Source organism: Callorhinchus milii, unplaced genomic scaffold (genome assembly GCF_018977255.1).
Source record: "Callorhinchus milii isolate IMCB2004 unplaced genomic scaffold, IMCB_Cmil_1.0 Scaffold1, whole genome shotgun sequence".
NCBI lineage: Eukaryota > Metazoa > Chordata > Chondrichthyes > Chimaeriformes > Callorhinchidae > Callorhinchus > Callorhinchus milii.
The window spans coordinates 52,244,820-52,258,450 of record NW_024704742.1 but is presented as its reverse complement, the minus strand read 5'-3'; the positions used below and the strand labels follow the sequence as shown (position 1 = coordinate 52,258,450).

Genomic DNA, 13,631 nt, shown 5'->3' with positions numbered 1-13,631 from the left:
TCACAAAATTGGATTGGATAAAGAATCCCCTTCAGCCTATCAGATCTCATCCTTCCAGAACACCCATCCTTCAGTCATCCCATTAACCGATCATTTCAATATCACCACATGCTAAATGAAATGCAATGTAATTGCTGGAGCTTTCAAAAAAATAATAATAATCCTAACATTTGGTATTACCCTTTTCATATTGGGAGGACGTCTCAAAGTGCTGCATAAGATAAACTGTAAAGTGAATGACTGCATTTTGTAGGCGAATGAGCAACGTCCCGCAAACAGCCAAAAAAATTAATGACCAATTTTATTTGGGGGATTCTTAGTTTGCACTGACACAATGTCACATGGATTGCACTGACAGATGTTTGCATTGCTTCTGAATGAGGTGCTCAAAAACAGTAAAGTGCTTACCTTTGAAAACCCCTAGAAAGACACAATCCAAGATCAAAAGTATCTTCAAGAAGATGTTCATGTTTGCGGAAAACAACTGTGGAGAAACAGGAAGGAGGCAGTTAGTACAGCAGTCCAGAGACCCTGGTGGGACATAAACAAGTGTGATACATACAAGAAATTTTCTTTCCCTGTCCTACTGAGCTAAATAAGAGTCTGGATCAGTAGAGCAAGAGTCACATGCCCATTGACTAGAGGTAATCCATAAATGGAGCTAGCACTATAAAGGGCCTCACTTTTTTCAGTCTATTTTGGCTTAGTTGCCTTGAATGACTGCAGATAAATGTGTGTGACATTCAAAGAAATGTAAAATCAGACTAAGCTAATTTGATAAAGGCCTGATCCGAATGAACAGGCTACCTTCAATAAAGGTCTGCATCTTAACATGTTGAAATGTTTCAATGTACATCATGCAATGGGAATCTACATTACACTGATAAGTAACACTTTCTATTTTCTTGCTAAGAAATCCCATTATACAGACCTAATAAAAAAATAAAAAGTCATTTTTTTTAATCATCATAAGATCAATCCAAAACAGTTACTTTTTTTGAAACACAGGGACTAGTGTTATATAGGCAACTCAAGACAAATACTCTCATACAGCTTCATTTCCTGCCATTGGAGATGGAAGAGGTGGCTGGATATCGCTTGGTTGTCTGAGGCATTGAGCTGTATCTTTTGTTGCTTGGCTTGTCCTCCCTACAATGAGAACTAATTGAACTGCTCCATGCTGGTCTCACCATGCTTATGGTTGGTCTTCACATGGGACTCACCCGCGCACAAAGAAATGAACAATCTGATCAAAGCTGGCAGAGATGAGCATGTTCTTGGTACCAACAGCGCTGATCGCAGCCAAGAAAAGTCAATCTGTCACTTTAAGTAGCTCAGAGAATGGGGAGGGGGAGGGGAGGAGGTTATGCTGCCTGGATTTTGAAACCTGCAAAGGACATTCCAACCGTCAAAGGATGTATACCTCATCTAGCCACAGTTATGAAATTAAATAAACTAACTTAAATCTGCCCATTGATTCTCACACTTGTTCCCATATCCAACCTCTGCTAGGACCACCCAATGCTTTTACTGTATCAAGAGTTATATGGCAAGCTTGTCCAATGTATTCCATTGAGAAAACACTTGCCATACTACACAAGTCTCCTTTCTTAATTCACTCTCTCTGAGCTTCTTTTCTCCATTTTCTCTTTCTCTTTAACACTCATGTTATGCTCTGCCCTAAGAGTTCTGCATATTGGCTCCTACGACTTAAAGGTTTAGTACCAGTATTGCTGATCTCTGTTAAAAAAAAATCATCTCATCCCTGATCATTGAAAAAGCTGGAAAAAATGATCACAAAGTGTAGTATTTGGGAAAACAGAGACGACACTTTTTTTTCAAGTTGCAATCTGTCCTCCCACTCTTATAATAATAATAATAATCCTTGCATTTGATATAGCGCTTTTCACATCTTCTCGATGTCTCAAAGCACTTCACAGAATATGCTGTAAAGTGAATTGACCATATACTTGTGGGCGAAATGCGGCAGCTAATTGCGCACAGCAGTGTCCCACAAACAGTCGTGGATTGAAAATGACCAATTTATTATTGTTTTTGTTTTAGAGGGATTATTATTAGGCGTATGGAGTAAGGAAACTTGCCCAAGGTTTCGCCCTGTCTGGAATTGAACTCAGGTCTCTCGCTTGCAAGGCAAGTGCTCTAACCACTGAGCTACAGGTCTCCACTCATCCAGGAGATAGCTGTTTATCTCCATATTACCTTTCCTCAACTTAGTCTCCAAAGTGTTCTGCATATTATTCAGTCTCAGAACAGACAACAAGGTTTCACTTGCAATATCTGCAAAGCAAGTCTGCTGTGTTGATTACAAATTCCGGATTGTGATTCACAATTTTGAAATTGAAAAAAATAAAGTTAATATTCAGATCCCAAAAGATGGCAAAGGCCACATAAATGCCTGGACTTTTGCTTTTCGACTCTTTTCCCAGCTGGGAAAAGTTGCAATAAAAGACCAGAAAGCAAAGAGCGTCTTATTAAGGAAACAGATTATGTAATTTTGTGAATAGACCCCATTAATACAAAATGAAAATATGCATGCTTATGGACTTTATCTGCTCCTTCAGGAAATAAAGACTGGCATTGAGAATATTCAGCATCAGCAAACTGGGGAACATTCTGCTCTGGGATAGAAAAGACATGGATATTTTGAAAGCTACAAAGAAAGGAATTTAAATGATTGACTTATTGATAGTATGAAAACATCTGGGTTTCATTTTCTTTCTTGAGAAATTGTTATTTAAACAAACCAATTCTGCTGAGGTTAGTGAAGTGTGCTGGGTGAGAGTAAACTCAACCACTCAATGAGCCAATTTGTCTTCTAACTTTTTTGACTTGAGAGATGAATGTGGCTGCCCATTTGAGGAAGGGGGGCATTGAAAATTGGACGGAACCAACCACTCCCATCCCTTGGAAACAGAATCTTTGAGGTTGGTGTGAAGGAGAAGCATCAAAGAGAACTTTGGCAATATTTTCACCTCAGTCCCTCCCACAGCCCAGTACGAGGGTGAAACTGTGAGAAGTAATAAGCAGTGATAATTATCATACGGTCAAGATTTGGATTCAGATATCGATAATTATGGAATTAGTTGCTCCCTGCTCACAACCTTCATCATATTGAATAATATGCCCAGAACAATTGTGTATTGGTTACAGCACTCACTCACAAGCGAGAGGACCTGGTTTTGATTCCCCAGGCAGGGTGAAACCTTAGGCAAGTTTCCTTACTCCACATGCCTCTGTTTGTTAGTCGATTGGTGGATTGCTTTCCCAGGAGTAATAATCCCTTCCAAGAAAAAGAGGAATTTGGTCACTCAATCCACCACTGTTTGTTTGGACACTGTTATGTGCAATTGGTTGCCATGTTTCGCCCACAAAATATACAGTCAATTCACTTTACAATATATTCTGTGAAGCGCTTTGAGATGTCTCAAAGACATGATAAGGCGCTGTATCAAATGCAAGGATTATTATTATTGATTCTCTGCATAATATTAAACACTTCTATTGGGTCACCTTAAAGTCTTCTCTTTATTCCAGAGAAATCAAGCCAAATTCTCATAACTTGATAATAATCTTTTTTGTAACCATACGCAATTCCTAAAGGCATCACTGCTGCTCATTGCTGCCTTCGATGAACGGCAGGATATGGTCGTGTTCTTATAGTTAGTCACATCCATGCAATAATCTTTTAGTGTGAAGGGGAAATGAGGTCTGTAAGAAGGAATCAAGCTTGATAAGGAGGGAGGAGATAGGAAGCGGTGAATTATTTCCACTCTTTAAACAAGTAAGAGGGTTTAACAAGTACTTCATTTTATTGCATTGATAATGACTTGGCACGGTGTTCTGAAGACATTAGAGGGAGATTCCCCACTGATCAGTAAATGTAGTGACCAATGCTATGCAGCCTTCAATAGGATTTTCCCATGATAAATCCAGACAACCACCACTCTGTTCAGTATATCTGCTGACAAGCAGGGAATCAATCAGTTCAGCTTCAGAGTTTATGATACATTTCTTCCACGCAATTTACTCAGTGATGTAATTACTAGGATCACTAGAAGCTCATATTTCAACATTAATATATTAAGTGTCATGGGGTAAGCTTCATATTTGTGCTGTTGTTATAGCTGTAGCCTGTCACACTAAAGCAATACTCTTATTTAATAGAATTACATAGAAAGTTACAACACAGAAACAGGCTATTCAGCCCAATCAGTCCGTGCTGGCTTTAATACTCCACATAAGCTTCCACTCCACTTAATCGCCTCTCCAATATCCACTTATTCTCATCTCCCAAAATTCATGCATCACAAGATATTATGAAAATCCATCCATTTTCACTAATCTCAATTATGAGACATCACAGACCAGTTCTGAGGTTTTAAATTGCTCATGGTCTTAGCTGTAAATCCATTGCAATAAAAGTTTAACTTGACCAGAACTTTGGAAAATTCTTAAATATAGCCTTAACATTGCAGTCAGTTCTCTGCTGCTCTTAAAAACTCTGCATAATCTTAAATTTTAACACAATAGATTTAAGGTTAAAATCTTGAGAATTTCAGGGCGAATACAGCAGAAAACAATGAAAGCAGCATTTGACCATTTTACGCAGGGTTTCCACTAGAGGGAGATGTTCAGGAGACTCAGCAAGTTGTCTGTGAGAGGAGGAGAAACATTGGACATGTCCTGAATATGTTTGTACCAAAATACATATGTGCCACTGAGTACAGTCATGGGACGTGTGTCTGAGGCCTTGGGACCTGGCCTTCCACATAAACTTTGTGAAATTCTGATGTCAACCATGTTTCTGTGAATTGCTACCTCATAGGGTTACTGCTAGCCTACAAGTAGCAAGCAGAACGCTTAGATGCCTTTCAGCAAGTCTCCCACCAGACCTCTGTCAGAGAAGCCTAGCTCAAACATATTTTAGGACAAAAAGGGCAAGAAACAAGAGAATAATTTACAAAAGGAACTTTCTAATTATTTTAGATCACTTTAAGAAGACGATCAACTTTTCTATATGATACCAGTTAATTTATAATATAATACGGGAGAGCGGAAGTGATAGAATATTTGGTAGCATTAGAAAAAATAATAATTAGCATCCAATAGAGTTCTCCTATCAGAGAATATATGTTCAATTAGGATTTCAGCCACGTAACATTTTGGCACAGTTGGTAGCACTCTAGGCTCTGGGTCAGAAGGTTAGGTTTTAAAATTATAAATAGGTTAACAATTAAATAATTAGATATTGTTGGAGGTATAATTTATAGGATTAGATATTAATCCATTCCTCTCTAGTATATGTTAATCATCTATGTCATTGTTTTACAAAACAGAGAGATCCGGTAACCTGTATCAGTATATTCCACACACACATACACACCATTGAAATATCCCTTCCTCAAAACACATGTGAATTGGTCATTCTGCTGCATTGGTGGATATATCTGGTGCAGATTAGCTGATGGATCTGTCTGCAAAACAACAGATTACTTCTCTCCACTCACAAAGCAACTCAGTATGAAGCACATTCAGAAATTTTAACACAATAAAGCGCGGAATCAAATGCAATGCAATACAAATGTACATTTATATAGCACCTTTCACAATTGGAGGATGTCCCAAAGCACTTGATAGTACTTTCTGGGCACCTGTGCTTGGGGGTGGAAGCCAAGGGGTAGAGGGAAAAGATGACCGAAAGCGTGGTCAAAGAAGTAGATATTGAGATGGACAAGTCGTATCATTGTTTTAATCTCGTTTTTTTCTCCATTATCTGTGGAATATTCTATAATTTCACTAGATTTACTTTCTTAATGTTGAATTCCAGCTTTATAGAATTTGGCAGATTGTTGAATTGAGTTATAACTTTGAACCCATATGTGGAAGCCCATAATCCACATAGATGGGGAGAAATTTCAGCTGGGTCTAGATTTACTTAATGCAGTATTTCAGAGTATTCAGAATTTGGCAAATTGCTGAATTCAGTCTAACTTTGACGCTGGTTTTCTGCAGTTCTTAAACAACCTCTTGCTCTACTGGTCCCAACTTTTGTTCTACTCAATAGAAATTGGAAAGAATAGACAATCGGCTTCAAATTAATGCTGTATTTACGAATTTGCCAAATTCTAGATACTCTGAAGTTCTACATAAATGGAGTAAATCTAGACACATGAGGACTATTTCCCCTTACGACTATTCATAGTCTTAAAACAGAAGCAAAATACTGTTTAATCCTGCACAATTTCAGTTCTTTTTGACTCATTTAGGATTAGTACTACGCACAATAATTTTACAGATAGTTTCTAAATAAAGCTACATCAATATTTCAGAAGCTAGTCTGTTTCTCAGATGGTTACACAGTCTGCCTTACCAGGCCATGACTGGAAATAAACTCTTTGTTAAGTGGAAACTTGCTCCAGCTGTCTGAGGAACCCAGACACTAAACAGCAGTCTGAGGCTATGAGACCACAGGTAAAGCATTAATGCACAGCTACTGAAACTAGAGCCAAAGTGCCCATCTATCACAGCTCTGAGTTAATCCCCAGGCATCTGACTACGATCTAATGGCAAACCAAGATAAACAGTCACCACCCACAAAATCCTCATCCCTGCCATTGTCACTTCTAGACTCTCCAACTTGCTGCTCGCCCACCAGTCTCCCCACTCTACAGCCCACCAGCTCCAGAAAGGTGGGGATCAAGAAGTCCCTTTGTCCTATTTGATCTCATCTTTCCAGAATATGGAGTCGTTCTGACATCACCAGCCCTATTAATGTTCAGGTACATGTTAAAGATCTCATGGCATCATTCCAAAAAAAGGAATTTGCTCTCAGTCCTAACCAACAATCTCTCAAATGAAATTGACTACTCAATCATTGGCTGATGGTCAATCATTGCTGTGTGAAAACTGGCTGCTGCATTCACCAGCAAAATACACAGTCACTACACTCAGATATAAGCTCAAATTTGAGGAAAGAGTCAAGAGACTGATTGCACCAGAAAAAAAGATTGAGGAGGACATGATCCAAGCCTTGAGAATGCTGAAGAACATAGATAATGTAGATGTAAGTGGGCAATTTAACTTACATTATGAACACAGAACAAGAGGGCAAGAGAATTAACAAACCTCAAGTGAAGCAAACAATTACAATTTCCCATGGAGTATGGTTTTGTGGAACACACTTCCAGCAAAAGTAATTAATGCTGTATTCATTAACTCCTTCAAAAAACATCTAGAAAAGTACAGTACCTGCTTGAGAACAGTATTCAGACTGTAAGAAAGGCAAAGCCCCAGATAAACAAATACTGTGTTGACTCAACGACATCTGTGCCAGGCTAGAAGAGGAGATGTTGTCTGTGGAGGGAAGGAGGCCAAGGTTGTGTGGTGGAAAACACATGAATAGTTTGGAGCTTTTGTTTGATTTCCTGTACAGATTATTGGACCAGAACATTGAGAAGGAAATATAACTGAGATATAAAGAACCTGTTTGCCTAATGTGGTACAGATCAGACAATGAATCCCAGTCGTGATCTGTCTGACTCACTTTTACCCTATGAAGTATATGTATTGATCCCCTGGGGAATTCCAAGTTTCCACGTTTGCACTTGCTCATCTCAATCACAATTTATCAGCAGGATACACCGTTTTTCAAACCACCATGGAACAAATAATAGAAAAATAAAGTAAATATAGAAGGTAATTTTTTATATCCCACCAGACAAAATAGGCAATTGTGAGTTAGCATTCATGGATTGAATTTAGGACTGAATTTCCCAAATCATTTCAATATCTGAAAACATACTGCTTTATTTGCAACATATAAAAAACAGATAGCATGCAAGATGTTTTGCAAAAATCTTGGACTAAATGTGACTGCTGTGATCTTAACATAAACATCTAAAATGTATAACTGGAAGAGTACATTTTCAAAATGTATAACTAAATGTATAACCAGATTGTGACCATGAAGGAGATAGAAGGGTAGAATTAATATCTGTGATACTTATCACCTGTGATAATTATTGTGCCATGTCGGTAAACGTGCTGTTATGTCTGCGCCCAAACAACAGAAAAATAATGATTGGGTCTATATATATATTGATTACTCAACGTTTCAGGATATAGTGTTTTTAATCAAATCACAGTATTTTTAATTAAAGAATTGATAAGTCTGTTAACACAGTCAGCTCGTTTTGCTACCAGTACCACTTTCGTTCTGTCTACGTCGTTGATGTCTGCAAAAAAGTGTAAATCTAATAAGGATTACCTTGCACGTCTGCCGTCTGACAAAAAACCCCACAAGCAGCCCATTTTAAGGGAACAGCCGGTGCAATAAAGGGTTAAAACATGTTGCACCAGAGCAATTGTCCACAAGGTGTAGCTGTGACTCCACTACAGTGCAGTGTTTGAAGCACTTGTGTACACAAACCCACCCCCACCCAACATTCAGACTAGAATTACAACCACACAGGCTCCAGTGCACAGACACAAAGTCGAGCTCTAACTTTATAGTTTGAAGCATACATTTACCTTCAACACTGTAATTTTACAAATGTGTACTTCTAGGTTCGGGGAAACTGTTGTGTTTGTTTACAGTCATCTTTTATCGAAGTTCTCCATAGTGCATTTACTACAGCAGTAAAAGCACTTCATCGATGGTCCATCCAACGAGCCACAAAAACCTTCTGTCCATGAAGATTTAAAATCAAATATCCCAAACAAAACTTCAGAAATGTTGATACTAATATGTTAAAACTAATATACGGAGGAAGAAAACTATGACATAAGGTGTTTCAGTTTAAATGGGAAAATATTCTATTAGTTTTTTAAAAACTGATTCTTTGGTTGATAAGTGTATTTTTTTTTACATTTTTAGCAACAAACGCAGATACATTTACAAAACTAAACATGTAATGAATCTTGTTACCCAAAGGAGGTTTTTTGGCAGGGGGAGCACTTTATATTCACAGATAGACATACACAACTTCGTTGAGGCGTCAAATTCTATATAAAAGGGGGGGTTTCCTAATAATTTGCCTACAATGATACCGTGAAAGGAAACTATAACGTGTTTGTGAGAAGCCGAACAATCCCACTTATAGCAAATCGAGAGGTCAGACCTCAGGGCTAAATTTAACCCAGGCGCTGGTTTATAAACTTTCCCAGGATTTCAGTCCTGCAATTTAGTTTGGGATAAATAGGAGCTTGTTTTTTTGTACATATTCTAAAATACAGATTCCAACAGGATGTGCACCGTGCATCTTATTTAGAAGAGATAACATGTTTGCTGCATTGAAGTAATTCTAGATTATAATTTGGCGAGTATTGAACTAAAACTGTAAGCAGCTATACCGGGTCTGTCTGCAGACACTGAGCCCTTTGGGGAGATTATGGTGCCAATGTATTACTTTAGACGGTATAACTCTGCCAAACCAAGATTGGCAGCTAAGAATATATGCTCTCCAGAGTAATCCGAAGTCCGCTCAGCATCCCCGTTTCCTTAGAGAGTTTCCATTAAATCTACTTCACAGTTATAACGTCCTTTGTGTTTCTCCATATTTCAAATGTCTGTGTGAAGTAAACTCATCCACATGGGATACTCAGACAAGAGGGTGTTACTGCACAGGGGAGGTCAAGCCTACAACCCGGTGGTCAATATTGTGTCACTTATTGTCACAACACTGCAGTCGGCGTGTGTTTTGCTGTACTTGTCCGGGTGGACGGTTGTGACTCACAGATACTCTCGGGTCACCAAGTGGTTTCCTCGGCAAAGAAACAGCATCTTTCTGATATCATCGCACAGCAAAAAATAAGTGGTCCTGACATCACCAGGACTTCTGTTATCCCTTTTAATGTCACTCGGTCTTCCTCTTCAGTCAGAGAGCAGAGCGACTTAGACAATGACAGAGGCTCAACTCCTTTGCCTGTGTGATTCCAGACTAAACTCGTGATCCCGGTTTGTACTTAGACTAAAACCTGGAAAGGCTGTGTTTATAAAGGAGAGGTGTAGGATATTGGGAGCATTGCAACATAACACTCACAGAGCTTCCAAACACACTGGAAACTACAACTCTGCGAACGTAGCCAGCAATTATCATGGGCACATTTCTATTGTATCAATGCAAAGTTAGGATCATCTGTTCAAATATCTACAAATGCACTAAGAGTGCAAATAGTAGATCGACATGCTGGTAATTTACCTTGTGTGACTAAAGGGAAGATAACCGCTCTCCAAACGGTGGCAACAGAAAAGGGGAAATTAACCTGTTGATGTGAACATTGATCTCCAAGGAGTCAGCTTTGTTAAATACAGTAGTGTTGATCACTTTCCTTGTTCGCCCCAGGACACCAAACAGAAAGGGGGACATGTTGTGACTGCAATGAATATGGAGTATTTGTCCAGAATCCTTAATTTCAGAAGACGATTGGTGTTTTTTTTGAGATACTGGAACTAAAATAACTTTGTGCACAGTTCAACTTGCCTATTCTATAAATAAATAAAACGATCAAAACAAAGAGGAACTCTGCCAGGTTAATGCAAATTATTGCACTTAGCGGCTCAAACCTTTAAAATTGAGACATATGGGTCACACTGAATTGCTAATGGTTTGCAGTGCTGCACGAATTAATCTCTCTCTCACTGTCTATCTCCTTTGCCTTCTGCACCCCCCCCCCCCCCCCCCCCCCCCCCGAGGCAAGGGAGACAGTGAGAGCGAGAAATCTAATCGAGGGCTTTACCAAGTCACCCCAAATGTACACAGCGACAAAAAAGCAGGAAAGTACAGCAGTAAATGTTCTGTGTAGTGTTTGGGAGGGGGTGGGGGTGGGGGCTGTACAAAACAACGGTGCCTGTTGCAGCTTTACAATTTTTTTAGGGAAAAAAAGCAGGCACCATGTCGGCTGAGTCTGTTTTTATCAGACTCTACCCAGAACCCGCCTTTAATGTTCAACTCCTGGAGTCCATCACAAAGTGGGAGCAGACGCCAGTCTGACAAGGACAGAGCCTCTCAGCACAGCCACGACCTGCGACCCGCACACACACTGCAATGTCAGATTTCTTACATCAATCTAAACCCCCTCCAAACCTGAAAGGGGCGCTCCAATCCCACACACCACACCTCTGGGACTGCAAATAAAGCATCGCTTTGGGCGCCAATCTGAATTGGCAATTTCGCCACATCCACAAGATTTAGCGGCTCAAACCCTTAAAATTGCGATTTCTGTGTCTCACTGGATTGCTGATGGTGTTACTGTTGGCCAGTTCCTCAACTGCACATTTTTGCATGGATTGGAAAAAAATCACGTAGTAAGCAGTCAGTCAGTATGAACAAGGATTCGGAATAAATGCAGCATTAATTAATTAATAATTGGTTAAATCCTTCAGAATAGAGGTGCATTACTGCAGACCTCTCTGCCCAAAATAAAAGGGACGGATTTATAACAGTTTGAGACCACCGGTTTTAGACTGTGGAGAGAAAGGGATTAAGTGAGGCAAACAGAAGAGATTTGCCTGGGGAGAGCAGGGGGGGAAAAATTGTTTTATTTTGCAAGTCTTATAAGAGCTCTATTGTTTAAGCCTTTGCATAACTAAACGGAACAGCGAGGCATTGCTCCTTAAATTGCAGGCAATCGACAGGGGAGAGCTCTCCCCCTCCTGTTTCATGTGGGGTTTCTCTGGACAGGATTGGCTCGACTTAACCCCTTCAGGCTGCACCTCTCCCCCCCCCCCCACCCCCCAACCCCCGCTGAGTTTGGCACTGGGCTAAAGAGCGGTGACAGTTTCCAGCCAAATGGGCTGCCAGTGTGTTGCTTTTCAACCCCCTACGTGAAAATCCGGCAGCATGTGGGGACAGTGTGTTTTTTTTCTTGTAGATTGGCGGAGGGGGTGGGAGGGAGGTGGGGGGGGGGGGGGTTGTTGCGGGGGTGACAGGAAATAAGAGAGATTTGCACTGAAAAGAAATAGACGAAGGAGAGAGTGCAGAGAGAGGGAATGAGAACTGAGAAACCAATTCACTTCACAAAATGCGAAGTTAAAACAAAACACTGGTAAAGAGAGGAGAGTGCAATAAATAGACTGGACATCTATCACGGAGTGGGGTTGGGGGGGGGGGAGTCTGGCGGGGGGGAATGCCCCCTCCCATGGAGAGTGGAACAAAAAGAGTGGGAGAGCGAAAACTTTCTGGAATCAGGACGAATTTCAGAATGGGAAAGGTTTCAGGAGGGGATAGAGGGGGAGAGATCAGCAAAGATGGGTAAACCAGAGGGATGAGGGCGGCAGAGTGGGGAAAAGGGGGGGAGGGTAAAAAAAAAAGGGGGGGGGAAGCAAATGGTGATAAGGAAATAAAAAAAACACGTTGCATCTCAAAGTGTCTTACCCCAACAACAACCTCCCTGGCTCTTTGTGTTCCGTCCCCAGAGAAAGTTTCCCGAAATCCGCTCAGCTCAGCGCTTGTCCCAATATTTCTGCCTTCACTTCTGCAAACTTCTACCTTGTCCTTCGGTGTGTGTTACGCGATTCATCCGCATGGCAGAGCCTGCGCCCCAGCCTCCCGGTGTCTCCCCCCCCTCTCCGATCCCTCCCGGCCAGGGCAGGCAGCGCAGAATTCCCAGGGAGAGGGAGAGGGAGTGCGTAAAAAAAAAAAATACGCCCTGTATCCCGTCCGAAATTCCTTAAATCCCCGACGCGGGCACCCGATCGTCTCCACGTCCACCGCCAATGTGTTTGTCATTACAGCATTTGCGCAATGAAGCCATCAGCAGTCAGTCCAGGACTAAAGCAAATAGCCATCACACGCCCCTCTCTCCCCCCCCTCCCCACCCCTCCCCACCCACTCCCCACCCCCAACCCCCTCTTCCCCCACCCCCCAAAGGAAAACTATTTTTTTTTATTTGCCAGCAGCGACACCGACACTCGTGTTGCCATCAGTCCAGATATTCAATAGCAAAAAAAAATTTCTCCCAAACGATAACCGCAAACAAACAAAACGCATACACAAGTAAATAAATAAATAACTAAATGACCAACGAACTAAATAAATAAGACAATAAACAAACGCAGCAATCACAGCCCTCGAACAATTTTCTAACTCGTGTTCTTTTTTTTTAAAAAAAATAATTAACGCTGAGTGAAAAGTTGGGGGGGAAAGCCAACCGTTCTGTGGTCCTGGGGTGTATTTTTGTGCAAAAGGAATTATAAAGGCGACGCAGTCGACATGGTCTGGTTGCAATCTGGAGCTTTCGTAGTTGCTCTTTTTTTTAAAAAAAAGAAAAGCGAATTCCGTTATATTTCTTGACCCGAAAAAAATAGTGTTTCCCTGAAATGCAGATGGCTGTTTCCCTTACCTTGTGCGAAGTGGTTAATCCGCAAACTCCTGTGACGGGGAGAAGTGGGCACCTACACCTACAGCGCTTGGGCTGCGCTCTGATCTCTAATGGGCGCAAAGAACAGCGTCTTGTAATTGATTCAACGTTTCAGTCCATCCTTTCCAAAAAAACTAATCATCTGCTTTAAGTAAATAACTGTCAGGAAATGAAGCCCCTGCGTTGGCTTCACAATAAGAGTCGCCAGCACTCAATCACTGCCTGGAGTCCCACTGACTGCCAGGCTATAT

The 13,631-nt window shown here is 40.8% G+C and overlaps 1 protein-coding gene across 1 annotated transcript in view; it reads right to left on the bottom strand.

Moving 5' to 3' along the window:
• pdgfra (platelet-derived growth factor receptor, alpha polypeptide) overlaps positions 1 to 13,418 on the bottom strand; it is a 39,294-nt gene extending 25,876 nt beyond the window's left edge. The window contains 2 exon segments of the mRNA XM_007892755.2: positions 409 to 484; positions 13,363 to 13,418. Coding sequence (XP_007890946.2) covers positions 409 to 469 — 61 coding nt within the window. The 5' untranslated portion in view covers positions 470 to 484; positions 13,363 to 13,418.
• Between the last annotated feature and the right edge of the window lie 213 nt (positions 13,419 to 13,631).